The following is a 20,861-nucleotide window of genomic DNA, read 5'->3' on the forward strand; positions in this document are numbered from 1 at the left end:
GCTGAGTAATATTCCATTGTATATATGTACCACATCTTCTTCATCCATTCCTCTGTTGATGGACATTTAGGTTGCTTCCATGTCCTGGCTATTGTAAATAGTGCTGCACTGAACATTGGAGTGCATGTGTCTTTTTGAATTATGGTGTTCTCTGGGTATGTGCCCAATAGTGGCATTGCTGGGTCATATGGTAACTCTATTTTTAGTTTTCAAGGAACCTCCATACTGTTCTCCATAGTGGCTGTATCAATTTACATTCCCACCAACAGTGCAAGAGCATTCCCTTTACTCCACATCCTCTCCAGCATTTACTGTTTCTAGATTTTCTGATGATGCCCATTCTCACCAGTGTGAGGTAGTACCTCATTGTAGTTTTGATTTGCATTTCTCTAATAATTAGTGATGTTGAGCAGCTTTTCATGTGCCTCTTGGCCATCCGTATGCCTTCTTTGGAGAAATGCCTATTTAGGTCTTCTGCCCATTTTTTAACTGGATTGTTTGTTTTTTTGATACGGAGCTGCATGAACTGTTTATGTATTTTGGAGATTAATCTTTGTCTGTTGATTCGTTTGCAAATATTTTCTCCCATTCTGAGGGTTGTCTTTTCGTCTTGCTTATAGTTTCCTTTGCTGTGCAGAAGCTTTGAAGTTTCATTAGGTCCCACTTATTTATTTTTGTTTTTATTTCCATTACTCTAGGAGGTGGGTCAAAAAAGATCTTGCTGTGATTTATATCCAAGAGTGTTCTTCCTTGGTCTCGCAGTCTTGGTGTGAATGATAGTTTAGCAAAGCAGAGCTCAAGGATTTGCAGTTAGGAAGGACAAGAGAGCCTCTCTCCCCGTCCCCATCTAAATATGAAATTTGGTAAATTAGAATACTTTGCAAAAACAAATTCATATTAATTACCATTATGTAAGAGGTGTTTGTTTTTAACCACACTGAAGATAATCAGGAAAGATTGTTTTCCTTAAAGTTTCTCCCGAGTATAGTACTATAACAAGAACTTAGTGCTAAGAAACATTTTATATGCTCCTTTGAATATGCAATTTAATCTAGATTATCTATTTTTCTCCCATAATAGCTAATCTGTTTTTAGTATCAGCAACATTTGACAAATTTATTTTTTAGATATAAACTGTGATTCATCTGTTCACTGTTCCAGAAAAAAATATTCCCATGAGAAAAAGCAGAAATTAACAAGAAAGGAGAGTGACTTGATTTGCTTTTAGAAAAAGAAATACTTAAATAACTATCCTGTATTTGGGCTTACTCAGGTGATAATAAGTTTAGGGATATATAAAGCGTTGAATGATGACAGTGCTCTTTTTTTTTTTTTTTTTTTTTTTTAATCTAACAGACGGGCCTTAACTGTGGGCTTGAATCTTAAAAAGACAGTTGCCACAGTGTGACTCAAGGAAATGTCTGGTTGGCAGATAAGCACCAGTGACAGCCAAGTGGAGGAACATACTTGCATGGTCAGTGTATTCGCTAATTCCAATAAGTTCTTTGCTTTTAGAAGCAAGAAAACATTTTTTCTCCCCTCCACCAACCCCTCCCCACCCCCGCATTTTTTTTAACATACCACAGGGAACGTCTAGACAGCTGCACTACATTAAACCCTTTGTGACACCTGTGGAAATCAGTACACTTTGGAGTTAGACAGAATCATTTTTTTAATCTTTTGACTTTTTTTCTTTTAGTGTGAAAAGTTGTGCTTAATTGACTCTCGCAGAATTTTATAGATGGTAGCATAGCTTTAATTTATCCTATTGCAATGCTGTTCTGAATTCTGGTTTTTAAAAAACAAAACCTGTTGTTTAGAAGCCATGAACTATTTTACTTAACTTCAACTGGTCAAAATGTCCTTGTTTTAAAAGATAATTTGGGTTTACTCAGGAAATGCATGGCAGGAAATCTGTACAAGTTGACTCGTTGTGATATATCAGTAACTGACGGTACTCCCTTTTTAAAGAAATATAATTGATGAAGTTTTCTAGATTGTCACATGCTCTGTGACTAATGTGAGGAAATTAAGTCCTATGTTGCATTTGTTCTAGTCATTTCTATTCAGGCTATATATTGTAGCTAACTTTTATTTGCAATTAATTTATTCAACCTAAGTAAATATTTTTCAAAATAGAAAAAAAAGGAAAAAGGATAAATAGCTTATTATAGAAGTTTTCTCTGTAATAAAACTACCTGTACCTCTTCAAATTTTATGTGACATTTCAAGTCAAAGTCATTTCAAACTACACATACATCATTATTCACCAAATTTTTAAACAAAGGAAACCATATGTAGTGTCTACATTTTATCAACAATATCTTATCCAAGCATTTTAGGCTCTAAGAACCAAGTGCCACTGAGTCTAAGAATTACTCCATGAATTCAAAAAGATGAATTATATAAATAAGAATGTGATGTCCCAAAGATGGTCAACACCACTCCTTCACTGAAAAGTCAAGAAAAAGATGTTGTTCATCAATATTTAAACTGCTGGATGTAAAATATAAGATACGAGAATGGTAAAACTCCAATTTATAATGGAAAAGCCGGAAAAGGTTCAAAATGTTAGGGTTTGTTTGTTTTTCTAACAGGTCCCTCTAATATCATTTGTGTGTCTAAGAGAAAGAGCAGTTTGGGAGTCATTTTTAAACAGCAAAAATAAAGCTTACCCATAGACATTGGTTCCCCACAATATACAATGCAGCACATAATACAGGAAGACAGCACTCAGGAAGATGGCCACAAGGTACACTCTCATGGCTGGCCCACCTGAAACACAGGGGATGAAGGCCAAGGGAAAGGCAAGATCGTTATACAGATGATTTACACAGGGCTTACATACAAGCATTACTGAATAAATATATAGAGGGAAGAGTAGAGGAAACTGACATCAGCCTGTTATTTTGGAAATACCCACTAAATTTGCAGAGGGAGAATATTTTCTCTGCCTCTCCTCATCCTCTTTAATCAACACAATCCATGTTTAGACCAATACTTTCCCATGTTAGATAAGAAAAAATATGCATTCACAACAAAATTTTACACATCTATTTAATAACCAAACTTTTTTCAGAAATATTAAAAAATACCTATTTTCTTAAGGCATATATACCTTAAGATATAAACATTTTGTTTCATCAGTGCTTAAAATGACTTTTAAATGCTATACATGCTAAAAGTCATTTCCTCATTTTAAAAAAACAGGAAAAAAAAAAGCTACTAAAAAATATTCCCCACATCCTCTTTGACATATACACGCTATTGATACTATGTAAAAATAGATAACTAACGAGAACCTACTGTATAGCACAGGGAACGCTATTCAGTGCTCTGGGATGACCTAAAAGGTAAGGAAATCCAAGAAAGTGGGGAAATATGAATGCATACAGCTGATTCACTTTGCTGCACAATAGAAACTAACACAACATTGTAAAGCAACTATTTTACAATAAAATAAAAAAAAAATATTTCCCACATCCTCAATTTTTACACACTTTTGGATGTACCAGCACAGCACAGGTAAATTTAGCTAATCATTTGCTTGTTTTTAAACTAAATGGACAGTATAGTTCACTGCACATTTACAGACAGACAAAAACCTGGACACAATCCTCTCTAGAGTACAAATGCAAAAAACGAAAACCAAACAAAAAAGCCCCTTACAAAATATATTTTTTAAAGTCTAAAACATTTTGTTTGATTCCCACTTCTGCTTCAAAGACAGAAATGAGTATGTTCTCATTTCTACATGTATATGTTTCTATACTAGATCTTCTATTTCAATGCATGTTGCTTAAAGAGATATAGCGTTTCTTTGCATCTCTTCCCAAGTTTCTGGTTCATCTAGACACTTGAATGTACCACTCCCTCACTCCTGTCCATCTCTATTAGAACCTCACTTGGGGCAGTGCAGTGTAGATCATGTGAGTCTGGTTAGATCTTTTTTTTTAATTTTATTGACATATAGTTGATTGGTTAGATTCTTAAAGAGCTTCCTTGCCTTCAGAAGTGTAATCTACTAAACATAAATGAAGCTGTTCTTGATCATGTGAGGTCACCGTAACAAATGTCATAATTGTTCTGGGCTCCATTAGAGTTGAGACCCTCTGGAGCTGATGAGGGTGTGGGGCTGTTTGTCAGTGATCCCAAACTGTAGGGATTATCCCGTGTAGATTGCTGGGCACGCCTCCCTTACTGTCAGCTGTTGCTTCCCACAGCAATTAAGGCAGCCACCACTCCCACATGCCACTATTATAAATTAATTAGAAACGAAGGCTGTGTCAGGAGGAAGCAAATGAATGTGTTAACTGAGCAAACTTTAGTTTACACATACTTCTACTTCAGCGGACGTAATCCCTGTGAAGAGTCAACACTGGTCGGAAATCAGAAGACAGGAATCACAGCCCAACTCTACATAATTCCTGGCTTGGGGGGGCCTTGGGTAAATCAGTCTCTTTTTTCCAACCTGACTGTTCTCACACGCTGAGGAGAGCACACATCCAACCTCGCTGGGCTATTGGATAGATTAGCGAAAATGACAGGCGTCTGGCATATAACCTAGGACACAAAAACATGTGCTGAATAAGTTTGTATATTTTATGGTTGTTTGTTTTCTAACACTAAAGCCAGCTGTGCTTTTTCTCCACACAGTAAAATGCATGGGTTTTGAGAAAGCCAAAGGGAGATTTGGCCTGCCCTTAAGGTAGCCTGTGCAGTATTCTCACCGGTCTGACAGAAAGAGTCAATTTGGGACGGCTGTGGAAGAAAGGCCACATCCTCTGCTGGCAAAGGGAGTAAAGCATGGAAGGGACACACAGATCGCCTTAGGCCTGTGCTTCCCTTTCCACTTTATTCCGTCTTCCTTGCCCATTTGTAACGTATGTCGATGTATTGTGCATTATTTTAGAAATCACCTTAAATTCTTGGTAAAAAGCAAGAAATAAATTGCATGATCGTTTAGTGGGTAAAAAAAAAAAAAAGAAAAAATATGGTTCTGTGTTTCTTGAGAAATAACTGGTAAAATCCAAGTAATGGAGAGAAGGAAGGTTTGTGTGAGAGAAGTAAGAATATTAAACACTTTGGCCAGAGGCCACGAGCCACGCTTCACGATGGCAGGATACAGGGAGTGGCGGGGACTGGCCCTGGCTCACCCCTTTGACTGAACTGGCCTCCACGAAATATTTTTTGTTTTTTCATGCAAGTGTCACGCAAACATGAATGCAGGATAAAGATATAAAAGACTCCAAAGAACACAATGGAATTCTTTATATATCCTGTGACTCATCTGAAAATACACTATTAAGCCTTTATTGTTGTACATCTGACAGTCTCAGATACCATGGATATTTGGCAACTCTGGAAGTTCTAGAATCCACAAGTTAGACCCAGACCGAGAAAGGTTTAGAAATTACTGATACCAGGCTTAAGACTGTCCTGGAAGGCATTTTACCATGGGCCAAAATAGTCACCAATCTGCTTAAATACTCAAATTAAATATTTAGGACTCCACCCAGAGTAACATCAGTTATGTAAACACCCAACAAGGATGCCACTTATCAGTACCAGCAATTTTTTAAAAACATATTTACATCTAAAATAAGACAGCATATGAAAGTCTAGAGAAAGAACTCAGTATTTACAATTCAATTGGCTTATCTGTTCCTCAAAACACATTCTTTGGGAAATATGGGTAAGCGAGATTGTTTTTTCTTCACCAGTATGTGGTTTAGCTGAAAACAAAGAAGTGTGAGAAAACATTTTTTTCCTTCAAAAAGTAAAATGAACCTACTCGTGAAGAGCAATTGCATACATCACCTGGGAAAAATTTTGGAAGCTTTGCCACTCTCTCACATGTCATGGGCAATTCAAAACATTTGCAATTCAAGTTGCAAAGCAAACTGGGGCCAGCCAGGATACCTTGTGATAAACATGTAGAGTACCTTTGCCTGCTCACAGGAAAAATTTCCACAAATAAATGAATTCTCTAACCATAAGTCTATAAATGAAACAACCATTTTGCTTTGAGCAAAAGATTCAAAGAACACCAGTTAGAATTTAACACAGAGTGCCCACTTTAAGGGGGGAAAAAAAAAAAGCCCCTTTAATATAGCTTCAATTACCAAAACAAACAAGTTTCACAATTTTGACCTTAATCAACACATACCAGCTTCTTGGCTGCAGATGCTACTAAAACCAGGGTCCCTAAAATATCCGTTACAAAGTTTAAGCCATAAAGCATTCATTCACCTAAAGTGTGAGTAGAGGGTATCACGGGAGAGCAGGCATCACTGGCAGAGATCAATGTTTATTTCTTCTCAAATTATGATACATACCCCAATAGATGAATAATCTACATATACCAAAGTGAGCTCAATCTTAGCAACAGGTTTTCCTTCCCTTTAATAATAAAAGTATATTTTATAAATTCATAAAATGCCTGTACGTTCATCACTTCACTTAAGGCTCAAAACAAGCTCGATCAACGGATGTGCAGACATCACCTTCTTCATGATTTAGGGAACTGAAAGTTTCTGCAGTTCAGTGAGTTGTCCCTTAACACAGTTTAAGAGACAGAAAGAGACTTAAGTCTGACCATTTCTTTCTCACAGGTTTATCCCTGGCGTCACCCTGTCTATCAAGACAAAAGGCATGAGGGGAACCCAAAAGAGAAGATTCTAATTGACAACATCCTGACAGTGCTCCGCTGGTGGGCAGGGTTCCAAAAGGGCAAATTCAGACATGGGTGGAGGGGAGAGGGCTGCAGGGCAGCGTTCCCCAAAGTGACATGGCAGGTCCCACGGTCGGCACCAGCCAAGGGCTTGTTCACATGCTCATTCCTCAGCCCCTACTTCACCTGAGCTTCTGGGGTTTGGGAACGTGTATTGAAACGAGCACTCTCCAGTCTGATTCTTAGCTGCCCCAAACTAAAGTTTGAGAACCACTGCTCTCGGATTCTCAAGAGAATCATGGAGGAATGTACTGAAATACACAGACCATAACAGATGTCTCAACAATGGCCCCACGAGACGGCAAGCTCCAGGAGAGCCGGACTTCCCATTTTATTTCCATTTATTTATCTACTAACAATATGTGTCACACAGAAGATGTTAAGGAGATAGCTGTTGAATGTGGTCACAGATCTCATAATTAGACGCTTTGCATTCATATTTTCCCCAAAGTGCCTAGCACACAGGAAACGCACCAAGAATAATGGCTGGTCGGAATCATCACATGAGTGCTTCGCGTGTGTCAAGGCCCCTGATAAATGCTTTTGGTGTATTATCTCATGTAATCCTCAAAACCACTCTGTGAGGGAAACTGTAAACTTACGGTTCCCATTTCATGGATGAGGAAACTGAAGCCCTGAGAGAAATAGTAACTTTTCTGAGCTGATAAATTGCAGAACAGAACTCAAACCCATATCTATCAGGCCAGAGTCCACGCACTGTGCTGCAGCTCTCCAGTTATGAGCTTTTACAAATTCGTGCAGGTCTATCCTTCTGATACCAGACTAAACAGAACGTCTAATCTGTCCATCCTACCAGCTCCCTAAGTAGTATCAATTCTACGAACTGGTGAAATGGAGATAAAGTTTATAGTCACAAACTCTGCTGAAATAACTCTGTTACTCACAACCTTGTTCTACCCCACCCCATTCTTCTGGACTTCAGTATATCATTATTCTTTTTCTCCATGGTTCTACTGAGTGTCCTAGAGCAGTGATTCTCAAAATTCACTATCCTTAAGAATCAAACTGAAGGGTTCTTATTTCAATGCACATTCTTAAGCCCCAGAGCAACCAAAATAGCTTTGCTTATAAAAATAAAACAAAAACCCTATGGAATAACACTTGAAAATGATCAGATTCTTATTTTTAGACTCTCCTAATGCTTTTTCAAATTTAAGGGGCTTGTTTTTCCAACAACCAGTTAGAAAAAAGCATATTCAGCAATAATTCCAGAAACATTCTATTCTCTAAGCACAAAAACCCTGAGGGTAAATCAATCAATATCACATGACTCCAAGGAGGAAACATGCTTCCACACACCGACAGACCCAGCCTGCCCAGCTTCTCTACACCCAGTGCCCTCTAGGCCCATCTGTAGGCTCAGCCCCACCCCAACCTCTGAGACTGACCCTGGCCCAAACGAAAGGACGCCTAAGAAGCCTTCAGCGGCAACTTCACAGTTTGGTCAGGTTCCTACTGATCCCACACTTGGACATGTCATTCACCAGGCCTGAGTTCCTAGTGCCAGGGCCCTAAATTACATCCCAGTTTTTCAAGTTCTGCATTCTTCTCTCTCTCTGCTACCCCAGCATTTCAGCAACCAAACGTCCAATTCTAAGTAACTAGGATCCTAAACCATGTCCTCAGCCACTCTGTCCCCTGATACCCTCTGCTTCCCCAGTGACAGAGGTCTTGCTCTGCTGCTGCTCTGTCTCCTCTATCACCCAGCGTACCCTGCTGAACAAAAATACTCAACTTGCGTCTTTGTGCAAATGACAAAAGGACATCCCCTCTGGCTCCACACAGCCCTGTGGGCACATAGCTCGGCATGGGCAGGATTTCAACCACAACTTTCCTCTCAGCCAGGTGCCCCTGTTCAAGGCTCACCTCCACAATCTTACCAGGTGACCTTGCTCTCAAGCCTGTGTCCATTCAATCCTGAAGAGGCTCTCCTTCATTCACATTTCCACCTGACCTCAGCTCACCCTGACACACACCAGAAACTGTCTGAACTTGGCAAGAGATCACACTTCCTGCCTTCCTTCCTCTTTTGTATCTACTGCTCAGCTTATGACTCTTCTCTGCAATCACATGCCCCTGTGAGCATAAGCTGCAGCTCTAGCTATGCATTGATGTCCAGGTCTCTCAGTCCAGCCCCGTGGGTACCCTAAGTCTTCTAGATCTAGCCATCTTCGTAGAGCCCAAGCCTTAAAGGAGACACACAGGACTTAGCAGCGACGGGTGGAAATGCCTCAGTCCTCTTTAACTCATTTATTAGCCCTCTTTCAAGTAATGATCCAAATGTGTCCAGCAGCCTCATTTACATACCAAGGCCCTCCACCCTCTGGTGCTGATGACTGTGTAATTAATAGCACGCTTTATTAAGTACTTACAAGATGCCCACCACTGCCCTAGGCCCTTTGCACACAGGATGGTGAAAACAGGGGTGCTATCATCCCCACTCAAGAGCTCTTTCTGGGTTTTTATATTGTACGTTATGGGAAACTTCTAAACTGTACATTCTGGAAAACTATACTGTATTTTTTAACTATAACAGCATGAACTTCACATAGTCACTTAATACCTTTTTAAGCAAGGGACTGATACACATTAAAGAATGCATTTATTAAAATATACTTACTTAGAAACATAATACACAAAACTGTTCATTTAACAATTAAAGAGAGAAATATTAAGGAATTAGTGGTCTGATTGATCAGATTTCTACTAGAAGGATCTGCAAATGCTCAATAGACCATGAAAAATTGAGAACAGCACATACAAAATTAAGTAGTATGCAGTATTATACCACCTAAAAAAGCTAAACTTAAATCTGAAGTTCTGAGCTACTGTTATTTAATACCAATTAATGGCAAACATTTCATATTACTGAGTAAACAGAAGATTATCATTTGATTTATGTACCTCCCCCTGCAAAAGCTATGCGTATAGTTTCAACAAATGGGACCAACTGTATACATTCTGGCTGATTTCTAAATACATAGTTTTTTTCCTTTCCACATAGCAGAAGAACGTGTATAATTTCTTTCTCTCTTCTTCCCAGTTCTTCTGCTCTACAATGCTATGCAGCTAGTTCCTATATGTATATACACACCTCCTCTTACAGTCTTCCAAGAAAGCCAGTGCTTTCCCCAGATTTCATCCTCAGAAGATGCAGACAGATCTTTTCACCTAATAAAAGCTAGGCCCTCACCGCCAAAGCAAAGACCAAATCCTGCCCCCAAAATTGGGTATGCTCACTGCAAAGAATATAAAAAGAAGAGACATGACTTTTTAGCAGAATTTTTTTTTTAGCTTTTTATTGCAGCACAATTGCTTTACACTGTTGTGCCAGTTTCTGCTGTACAACAAAGTGAATTAGCTGCATTTATACATATATCCCCATATCCCCTCCCTCCCGCGACTCCTTTCCACACTCCCTATCCCACTCCTCTAAGTCATCACCAATCATCGAGTTGATCTCCCTGTGTTATGCAGCAGCTTCCCACTAGATACCTATTTTACATTTCGTAGCGTATACATGTCAGTGCTACTCTCACTTCGTCCCAGCTCCCCCTTCACCCCCCACCCCATGTCCTCAAGTCCGTTCTCTACAACTGCATCTTTACAGAATTTTGTTTTCTAATAGCACAGCAGGACACACTAAAATCATTCAGCTAATAGCACACTAGATTACATGTTAGAAATAAATGAACTGAAGTTCCTGTTTTTAAGACCTCTCCCTTTGGACTCATCTTTGAGAAAATATACAAAGAAGCTTTTAAGGGAACTTCTTACGTTCCTACTGTTTATTCATATTTTCTCCCAGAGACCCATTTCTTTTCCCAGAGTGGAAATTTTCTATATTCTTATATTAATGTCCCACTGATAAGATAGACTCTAAGGAGTATCAGATATTGTTAACAAGTTAATGATGGTGGCCAATTTTTAAAATTAACTGTATAGAGGGGAAAAACATATAATAAAATCCACCACTTTTAAGTGTACAATTTCACGAGTTTTGACAAATCTATAAGGTCATGTAATAATCACCAAAATCATACTAAACATTTCCATCAGGCCCAAAAGTTTGTGTCCCTCTTTGCAGCCAACTCTCTTCCCCTAGTTCTCGGCCCCTGATCTGTTTATCACTACAGTTTTGCTTTCTCTAAAAGTTCATATAAATGGAATTACACAGTACATATCTTATTTGTGGCTTATTTATATTAGTATAATGCCTTTGAAAAAAATTGTTCATGTTGTTACTTCTATCAGGAATTCATTCCTTTTTCCTTTCTATTTCCGTGGACCAAAAAAAAAAAAGGTTGTCTGCCATTTCAGTAAACAGCAATGTTGCCCACTGTCAAGCCATCAGCCACTGTAGCCAACCCCCCTCCCAAACATCCCCCAGTCCCCCAACAGTGCATTCTGAGGTGGAGAAAAACAGGATATGAGCCCTAGATATTTAAGATGTATATCAAAGGAATAATTTCAACGAGCCCAGACTTTGCATCTTCCCACACATAGAAAAGGACTAAAATCATTAACTTGAGATGTCTGGTTTTTGTGATTAGCAGTAATCTTTTTTTGATGTTAAACTACGTGTTTGTTTCACCAAAAAAGTCCTCTATATCCTGGCTTCTCCCTTACCTCTTTGGAACAGTTCCTCAGAGCTATCTGAGGAGTTTTCCCTCAGGTTACTGGCCTCAGAAAGGCCCTGAATAAAACATAATTCTCAACTTTTAGGTTGTGCACTTTTTTAAATCAGTTGACATTGCTTAGTATTCCATTATATGGCTATACTGAAGAGGAAAATTAGAAACTTGCACTCAGCTAAAAATAACTCCATGCTTGTTCTACTTTTGTGAAATATGCTTGCTGCCTGGAGAAAAACAGAAAAACAGGATGACCCAGCAATCCAATGTAACTTTAAGATGTTTTGCTAAAAAAATGGAATGTTCTGCACCTGCTCTTGTAAGTTTCTGTTTGGAAACATCCATGCTCTGTAAACATGTGCACTATAAAAGTTGCCCCTGAGTTCGGGGCCCAGAACTTTGGAGCGTTAGCTAGTCTGGGGCCACCGACTTAATAAATCTGAGTTCTCCAACCCTCCGAGTGTGGTGCTTGGTTTCTCGACAGACTGATTTCTGCAACAATACCACAATCACAATTTATCAATTCACCAGTAACCATCTGGTTATTTTTTGGTTTTGGTTATTATAAATACAGCTACTGAAACCGAGCAGGACCCTATGGGGCTCCTGGACACAGAAGCCTTTCTCTGTCCCCTGTTCTTTGTTTGTAGGGAACAGACTCCAGCCTCCATGACCTTCCCTGAGTTCCAAAGGGCAGATTCCAACAGTTGCTAATCAGGGAAGGGAGAGGATGTAGAGACAAGGGAGGAGTAGTCAAGAAACAATAGTGCAGGGATTTCCTATCTTCCTATGTGGTTAAGAATGGCAGTGGTAAAGAATCTGCCTACCAATGCAGGGGACACGGGTTCGAGCCCTGCCCTGGGAAGATTCCACATGCCGCAGAGCAACTAAGCCTGAGCGCAACTATTGAGCCTGTGCTCTAGAGCCCGTGAGCCACAACTATTGAGCCTATGTGCCGCAACTATTGAAGCCCATGCACCTAGAGCCCGTGCTCCAAAACAAGAGAAGCCACTACAATGAGGAGCCTGCACACCACAATGAAGAGTAGCCCCCGCTCGCAGCAACTAGAGAAGGCCCGTATGCAGCAACGAAGACCCAACACAGCCAATAAATAAATAAATAAATTTAAATTAAAAAAAAAAAAAAAAAAAGAATAGCAGTGGTTAAGAATCCGCCTGCCAAAAAAAAAGAGAAACAATAATGCAGCCTGCTTGGGACAGAGTCCTCAAGGGACACACATAACAATATCTTTAAGCTCTTCTGCAGAACTAAAACATCCATCAAATGGAAGATGCTCCAGAGAAAAGGTCACAGATAATCTCCAAGCTCATCAGGAGACCACCTAAGGCCAAATTAAAGGCCTTGTAGGCCCTACACACAACCCCACCCTTGAACTGCTGCTATAAATCTCCTCACCAAATTCTCTCAGATGGGGACACACAGTTTTTCACGGCATGAGCCTGCTGTGTTCCTCTTTGCCTGGCAAAGCAATAAAGCTTTTTTACTTCCCCCAAAACTGTCTCCAAGATTCAATTAGGCACTGGAGCACAGAGGGCGAGTTTTCAGCATCACTACGTTGAAACTTCAAGTACAAGGTTTTGGGTAGGCATGTATTTTCATGCGTCACATAGTAAATGTATTTTTAACTTTATATGAAAATTTGATATTACATTCCAGTGCCTATTTCTGAACAACAGATTTGCTTCAATCTCTCAGTTAAAAGGGAAAATCCCCTATCTATAACAATTCAAATTATTGATGCCACTGAATAACACAAATCACTGACGGGGTAAGAATGGATTAATCTATTACTATCAAGCACTCATCACGCATGTGTACTCCACTTCAAGATATGACGAGCAGAGCTCACAGTCTGGGAGGGAAGTTACACAGTTCCGAGATGACGATGATTATCGGCTGTGGGATAACATTTTAGGCCCCTGCTAATCAGAGTGTGGTCCACAAGCCAGCAGTATTGAAACCCAGCAGGACCCTGTGGGGCCCTCCCTGGTTCAAATCCTTTCTGTGTCCCCCATTTCTTGTTCGTAGGAAATAGGCTTCATTCAGCCTCCTAGACCTTCCCTGAGTTCCAAAGGGCAGATTCAAACAGTTGCTAATTAGGGAAGGGAGGGGATGCAGAAACAAGGGGGGAACAGTCAAGAAACAATAGTGCAGGGACTTCCCTGGTGGCCCAGTGGTTAGGAACCCACCTGCCAATGCAGGGGAAAGGGGTTTGATCCCTGGTCTGGGAAGATTCCCACATGCTGCAGAGCGACTAAGCCTAAGCACCGCAACTACTGAGCCTGCGCTCTAGAGCCCGTGAGCCACAACTACTAAGCCCGTGCTGCAACTACTGAAGCCCATGCACCTAGGGCCTGTGCTCCACAATAAGAGAAGCCACCGCAATGAGAAGCCCACACACCGCAATGAAGAGTAGCCCCCGCCACAACTAAAGAAAGCCCAAGGACAGCAACAAAGACCCAACACAGCCCAAAAAAAAAAAGGAAAAGAAAAGAAACAATAGTGCAGCTTGCTTGGGGCAAGGTCCTGGTTCCTTACCAAGGACTATACCTATCAATATATCTTTGAGTTCTTCTGCAGGAACTAAGGCCCCCACCCAGGTGGAGGATGGTAACCTCAGGCTGAGCACAAGATTCCTGGAGCACCACCCTGTTACCTCATCACCAACCAATCAGGAGAAAGTCACACACCCTGCAACCCTCACCCCAAATTTTGCCTGTAAAAACTTCTCTCCCAAAACCATCAGGGAGTTCAGGGTTTTTGAACACAAGCCACCTGTTCTCCTTGGTTGGCCCTACACTAAACCCATCTCTGCTCCAAACTCCGACCTTTCAGTTGATTTGGTCTCACTGTGCACTGGGCACATGAACTTGTATTCAGTAACAGTATTGGCATCACCTGGGAACTTGGTAGACCTGCAGAATCTCAGCGCCACTCCTTGACCCACTGAGTCAAACGTGCATTTTAACAAGATCCCCAGGTGATCTGTGTGTTTCAGAAGCACTGCTGGAAAAGGCCAGAGGAATCACATCCCATGCAGAGGACCAGGGCTTCACAAAAAACAGTATTTGAGAGGAACCGAAAGCTCATTCTAAATCCCGTGCTACCTCTTTTAAGAGCCTTTTGGGCTTGCTTGACGTTTTAAAATTTCCAATCAACAGAATTTTCTCTGAGCAAACTAGTGAGACTCTCTTTGAAAATAAGTGGCTTTGAGAAAAATTTCCCTCATCATTCTAGGGGACGTCTGTGGTCTCTCTGTAAATTCCCTGGACATTTTCATTCCTGTATTGTTTACAGCCTTATACATCCACCTTCCATCTACTACCAGTATCACCACTGCTTTTTTTGAGAGAAAATATATAGGACTCCTCTCAGATTACACCTACAGGACACACACCTCATTCTGCCTTCACTTCTGATTCACCTCAAAGGGCCAAATGAACCACCCAACCCTCACAGCAACATCTCCAATTATTGCTACTCACACCTGGAACCCAGGAATTACAGATCGTAGAGCTGGAAAGACTGCAAGAGTTCAGGGCATTTAGACAGAGTAAGGTCTTATGTCACCACATTACAGAAGAAGCAGACAGGATTTAGAAAAAGGTTAAAAACTTGCCAAAGGTGACCTCACTCCTAAGTAGCAGAGTCGGCAGTGCAGGAGAACATTTTTATGTGGATTTTCCTCCAGCATGATTCCGGGCTCATCGTGGGAACACTACAATAACCCACTAGTTTTCATTTCATTCCAGTCCTCTCCAATCCCCACGGTGTTCAATTCCGGAAACACCTCCCTTGGCTCGCACTGGGTCTCACTGCAGCCTGGGCTTCTAACTCTCCTTTCTCTTCCTCCTCAGCACACCTAAATACAGGCCTTCTCAAGCTCTTATCTTAATCCTGTTTTCTAAACCCATGGTCTCATTACTTCTCAGCTACTAGCAATGATCTCTAATCTATCTTCCCTTAAACCAGCCCACGTGCTACACTGGCATAATTTCCTCAAAGAAGCCCAGCTCTCCTTTTGTCACCCACCCCACAGGAAAATCTTCAGTGGCATCCCACTGGCTGCCAAATACACATAAAATCACTTAGCCTGGAATTTAAAACTTCTCTACTCTGGTCCTTCCACCTTCCTTCTCATCTTCATACAATTTATTAGTCTTTGTAGGTAGCAGCACATTTAGATGTTAAAGTTGCCTGCTTAGCAATCAGACCCCCTGGGTTTGAGTCTCAGCTCTACCTCTTCCTAGGTGTATGACCCTAGGAAGTTTCTTAACCTCTTCATACCTCATCTGAAAATGGGAATAAAGATAGTACCTAATGGAGCTATGTAAGTTGTAAATATAAAGCACTTAGAAAAATGTCTGGCACATGGTAAGGACCCTCCTAATCTTGCTTTTAATTCTTCTTTTAAAACTAATAAAGTATTACCTGCTCATACACCAAGGCTTCACTATAAAACTAACTTCATAACATCCTGGTAAAGATACTAAAGAACTCATGACACTGTACAATAATAGCACCCCCCCCCCCAAAATTAAGCTTCCATTACTATGCTAGCTATTATTTCTCCACATTCATTTAAACATTTCAAAGTATCTGTAATAGGAAGCCTTCCTCATCTGCTTCTAAATATAAAACAAAAGGCATTCAAATTGGGAAACTGGGATTGCCACATACACATTACTAATAAAAAAAAATCATATTATGCACTTTAAATATATGCAGTTTATTGTGTCAGTTATATCTCAATAAAAGTCCATAGAAAAAAAGAAAGAAAATGTATTTTCTCAGATTCTCAGAAATGTGAAAACGCAATAGTCATTTGTACCAGTTAGCCCTTCTGAGAACTAGAGGATCCTGGGTTTTGTTAATTTACTATTTGTTCGTTATCACAGAGAAGAGGTGAGAAGCAATGTAACTATTCTAATTTAAAAACATCTCTGTATTTATTTTTGTACCCCCTCAACTTCCATTCATGGTTTATAATTGCTGGGTTACATGTCCTTGAATTCCTAAGCACAATAAAGGCAGATCTTGTTGTTTATTAGCAAAAACAAGAAACAAAACAAAAAGGCATTCAGGATAATAGTAATACATTAGCAAAACTCATCTTAGACCCTATGTCTGGCTATAGAAGCCATACCTTATTACGCATTTCATAACAAAATTGCTCTGAGTCCTAGTAAAACCAAACAACCTAGATTTGTAATCAGCATATTAAGTTTATGTCTTGAAGCAAGAAAGCAAACCAAGAACTTTATAAATAATCTGAGTTGGCAAATACTTTTCATCTTACACTCTGATGTGGATCCATTATAATGTGGAGAAGGATTCAAACACTGTGTTCTAAGCTCAGAAGCAAAGGCCGGGGTCAATCAGCAACATCTAACAAGGATGAAAAGTTGAATATCTGTCAGCCCTAGACTAGAGAATGGAGGAAGAATAAACAGTGCAAGAGAGGGCAATAAAGCTAGTTTAAATTTTCTGAACACTTCTGTGACAGAACTTTCCTAAATGCTTTAGGTGTATAATTCTTTTAATCCTCAAAAACACCCCTTAAGAATGGTTAACCCGGACTTCCCTGTTGGCGCAGTGGTTAAGAATCTGCCTGTCAATGCAGAGGACACGGGTTTGAGCCCTGGGCCAGGAAGATCCCACATGCCACAGAGCAACTAAGCCCGTGCGCCACAACTACTGAGCCTGCACTCCAGAGCCTGTGAGCCACAACTATTGAGCCCTCGTGCCACAACTGCTGAAGCTCATGCATCTAGAGCCCGTGCTCCACAAGAGAAGCCACCACAATGAGAACCCTGTGCACCACAACAAAGAGTAACCCCCACTCGTAGCAACTAGGGAAAGCCCGCGTGCAGCAACAAAGACCCAAAGCAGTCAATAAATAAATAAATTAAAAAAAAAAAAAGGTCATCCCTATCATATAGATGAAGACACCAAAGCACAGAGAAGTGATAATGTACCCAAGGATACCCAAGCAGTAAGTGGCAGAGCTGGTCTATCTGAACCCAGGCACACACCAGAATCTATGTTCTTCATCATTAGGCTATAAAGACTCAAAATATTTCCATCTTCTTGATGCAAGATGTATAGACTGACAGGAAAGGCAGTTTCACAAATCACCAAGATGATACAGCCCAGATTTCATTCAATTAAGATGTTTCTGGCAGTAAGAAACCTGAAGATCCAGCCCTACCTCCAGCCTATGTTCACGGTGCTCAAGAGTTCCACAAGACCAGTGGCTCAGGACATTAGAGAAGGACTTTGAATCCACTCATAATCTTGGTATGAACAATGAAGAGCTCAAGAGATTCCCAAGGACTAAATCCCAAAACCACTGTAAATGCCCAAATTCACCAATACCACCAAAGTACTACGCTGTCAGTCAGGAAGTGTCCTGCATAAAATGATTTCCAAACAAAGCAGTAACATAGCAAATACGCTAACAGAATCACTGTTCTCTGATGAACCTCAACAAATCAGAAAGACTACGGATTCATGGATAAAACATGCAGCTAATTCCTAGAAGACATTTAAGCTCCAGAGCTTTCTCAGAATAAATTCATAAATTGGTGTATATTTGTACATGGGATTCCAGGAATAGTAAGGAGAATATAAATACAAATTATATTAAGGTACTTCAACTTTATTATTATTAATTGCAGCATTAAAGACAGAGAGAGAACTAGAGCTCATTCTAACACAGCTGGTTAACAGTGCTTTCTACAGCAGGTGCAATGCAGAGAATATTCTAGTTGTAACTTGTTTACTGACTCTGTCACTTCCACGCTGGTTTAGAACAGTCCCAAAGAATGCCCATTCAGATTGAGAATAAAAATAATAATTAAAACTTTCATAGCTCAATTGTGGGATATGCTAAAGGGACAGGGGTTACCTAATGTATCCTTTCATAGGCCCTCTGGCCATATGTTAAACTAGTAAGAGTGAAATTACTGGGTCATATATATGGACTCTGAAGAAATGGTACTGATGAACCCAGTGACAGGGCAAGAGTGGAGATACAGAAGTAGAGAATGGACTTGAGGACACGGGGCTGGGATGGGGGGCAAAGGGGAAGCTGGGACAAAGTGAGAGAGTAGCATTGACATATATACACTACCAACTGTAAAACAGATAGCTAGTGGGAAGTTGCTGTGTAACAAAAGGAGATCAACTTGATGATGGGTGATGACTTAGAGGGCCAGGATGGGGGAGGGTGGGGGGGAGCTGCAGGAGGGTGGGGATAGGGGGATGTATGTATAAATACAGGTGATTCACTTTGGTGTACCTCAAAAACTGGTACAAGAGTGTAAAGCAGGGCTTCCTAGGTGGCATAGTGGTTGGGAATCCACCTGCCGATGCAGGGGACACGGGTTCGAGCCCTGCTCCAGGAAGATCCCACATGCCATGGGAAAAAAAAAAAAAGTGTAAAGCAAATATATTCCAATAAAGAGCTTTAAAAAATTTTTTTTAAATTGTTTAAAAAAGCGAAATTAACAGGCAGCTGTATACAAAGAAAGAGAGGGTATTTTTAAGTTGCCTGCCAGGAGGGAAACATCGTATATGAACATTTCAAGTGTTGAAACTTACCATCTAAGAAGTCTGATTAGACAGTCCTGTTGCCTTTGCTTACCTACACTTTTAGGAATCTGTTTCCCAAAGGCCCTCTGTTCCTGAGGGTGTAGAACGTGGAAAGGGTGCCAGAGGCCCAGCAGGCTGCTGCTAAATTGTTGGAGTCTCTCCACTAAAAATTATCCAAGACAAAAGGTTGTGCTGCTTGTTCACTTGCAAGTGCTGAAATAAAACACAAAGACAGCATGCTTATAAGGATGGTTCAGCTACCTGAGAAAAATCTTAAGCCATTAAAAAAAATTTTAATGAAAACATTACTTTAGCAAACTCACTACTGGCCCCTCCCAAAATGCTCCGCAGGATTATGTAATTACTAAAAACAAAACAAAACAAAATCCAACAGCAAAACTGGCTGCATGTATTGCATGACTGTAGCTCATGACTGGGTATCCACGCGCTCCAACAGCAAAACTGGCTGCATGTATTGCATGACTGTAGCTCATGACTGGGTATCCACGCGATCCGGCTCAGCCTCCTTGAAAGAAATAACGTATCCAGCTCGACTAATCCAGAGCAACCTGGTAATGAAAGAACCATCTGTCTTTCTGAGCTTCTTTCCACACATACACACAGCTTTATTGTTCAATGCAGAGGTGAGAGAAGGAGCTGCTGGAAAACCCTCTGAGGGAGACAGGAGACCTGGGAGGAGGTCAGGAAGAACAAAAATATCCACAAGGAAGTGAGGGGAAAGGAAGTGTGGGAAGTTAGAACAACACCTACTTTAACAATGTGCCATGGGCCACTTTCTCCAAAAAAATTTTGAAAACAAACCTCAAATTGCCCCTGCTATGCTTTTCTTACACAAGATTAAATAACCCTGATACAAAAACAAACAAACAAAACTGCATGTTCTGTATATCTTGTGTTAGTAGAACGTGTTATTTTTTTTAAATTCTTAGGAAATAAATATCAAAAAACAAAACCAACAAAAATATGGCAAAGACTTTATTTCAGAACCTATTTATGAACTCTGATGTCCTACAGTAAGAAAATGATTATGCTTAACAATGAAAATCATAGAGTAACATGAAAAAATGTTTAGAGCCTACCAAGTGAAAAAACTTTTAAAAAGCTGAGTACATTAAGATTATTTCCACGTGCTAGATGTATGTGTGGTGACACACTACTGAAAGAGAAAAAAGAAAGGAGATGTGCTGAGTTGTGGATTACAGGAGACTTTCCTTAAAAGTTTAAAATTTATGGAGAAACAGAAAATGCTTATTTTCATATATTTATATATGCATTTCACTTTTGAAGTGCTAAGCAGTTGGTGCATTTAGAAATTAGAAGAAAGTCAAAGCGGTACTCGTTAGTGGCGATTATTATAATAGAAATCTCCATGAGACAGAATTTTGAACCTAAGGAAATCATGGATAATGATAAAACTGAGCCTCAAAATCATTCTCCCTAAATGTATAGAAAGTACAGCTCCTGGGTTCCTATTACCTTCAACCAACCGCCAGCTACTACCAGCTGGAGTAAAGGAGCAATCACCAATTTGAAGTAGAAAGGTTAGTAAAGAACCCTCAAACAATGTCACACCAGCAACAGCTGAAGGGATGGGGATTTAAGTTACACCTGGAGGAGCTTAAATCTAGGAAGGAAAACAAGACCACTGTTCTCATGACTGAATGGCCTTCATGAAAAAGAGGCATTAGCCTGGCTCTGAAGGCTACAGGGGGTTAAGCCAAGGCCAGGGAATGCAATATTCAAGGACACAGCTTTGGGCTCCCCGGAAGAACTTGCTTAAGTTGCCTAAAGATAGCACAGGTTCCGCTGTTGGACAATGAGTCACTCATTACTAA

At 40.3% G+C, this 20,861-nt stretch overlaps 1 protein-coding gene across 16 annotated transcripts in view; it reads right to left on the reverse strand.

Annotated features, from left to right (window-relative positions):
* The window catches only part of ST3GAL6 (ST3 beta-galactoside alpha-2,3-sialyltransferase 6), a 70,996-nt gene that overhangs the window by 33,108 nt on the left and 17,027 nt on the right, over positions 1-20,861 (reverse strand). For 2 of the 16 annotated variants that reach the window (XM_057696251.1, XM_057696250.1), the window contains exon 1: positions 2,676-2,995. In XM_057696251.1, coding sequence (XP_057552234.1) covers positions 2,676-2,854 — 179 coding nt within the window. In that variant the 5' untranslated portion in view covers positions 2,855-2,995. Of the gene's footprint in view, positions 1-2,675; positions 2,997-3,306; positions 3,347-4,339; positions 4,564-5,645; positions 6,001-9,848; positions 9,994-19,014; positions 19,219-20,861 lie in introns of those variants that run through there. The other 14 variants (XM_057696249.1, XM_057696248.1, XM_057696257.1 and 11 more) reach the window with 13 other exon arrangements.

This window comes from Hippopotamus amphibius, chromosome 10, assembly GCF_030028045.1.
Source record: "Hippopotamus amphibius kiboko isolate mHipAmp2 chromosome 10, mHipAmp2.hap2, whole genome shotgun sequence".
Lineage (NCBI taxonomy): Eukaryota > Metazoa > Chordata > Mammalia > Artiodactyla > Hippopotamidae > Hippopotamus > Hippopotamus amphibius.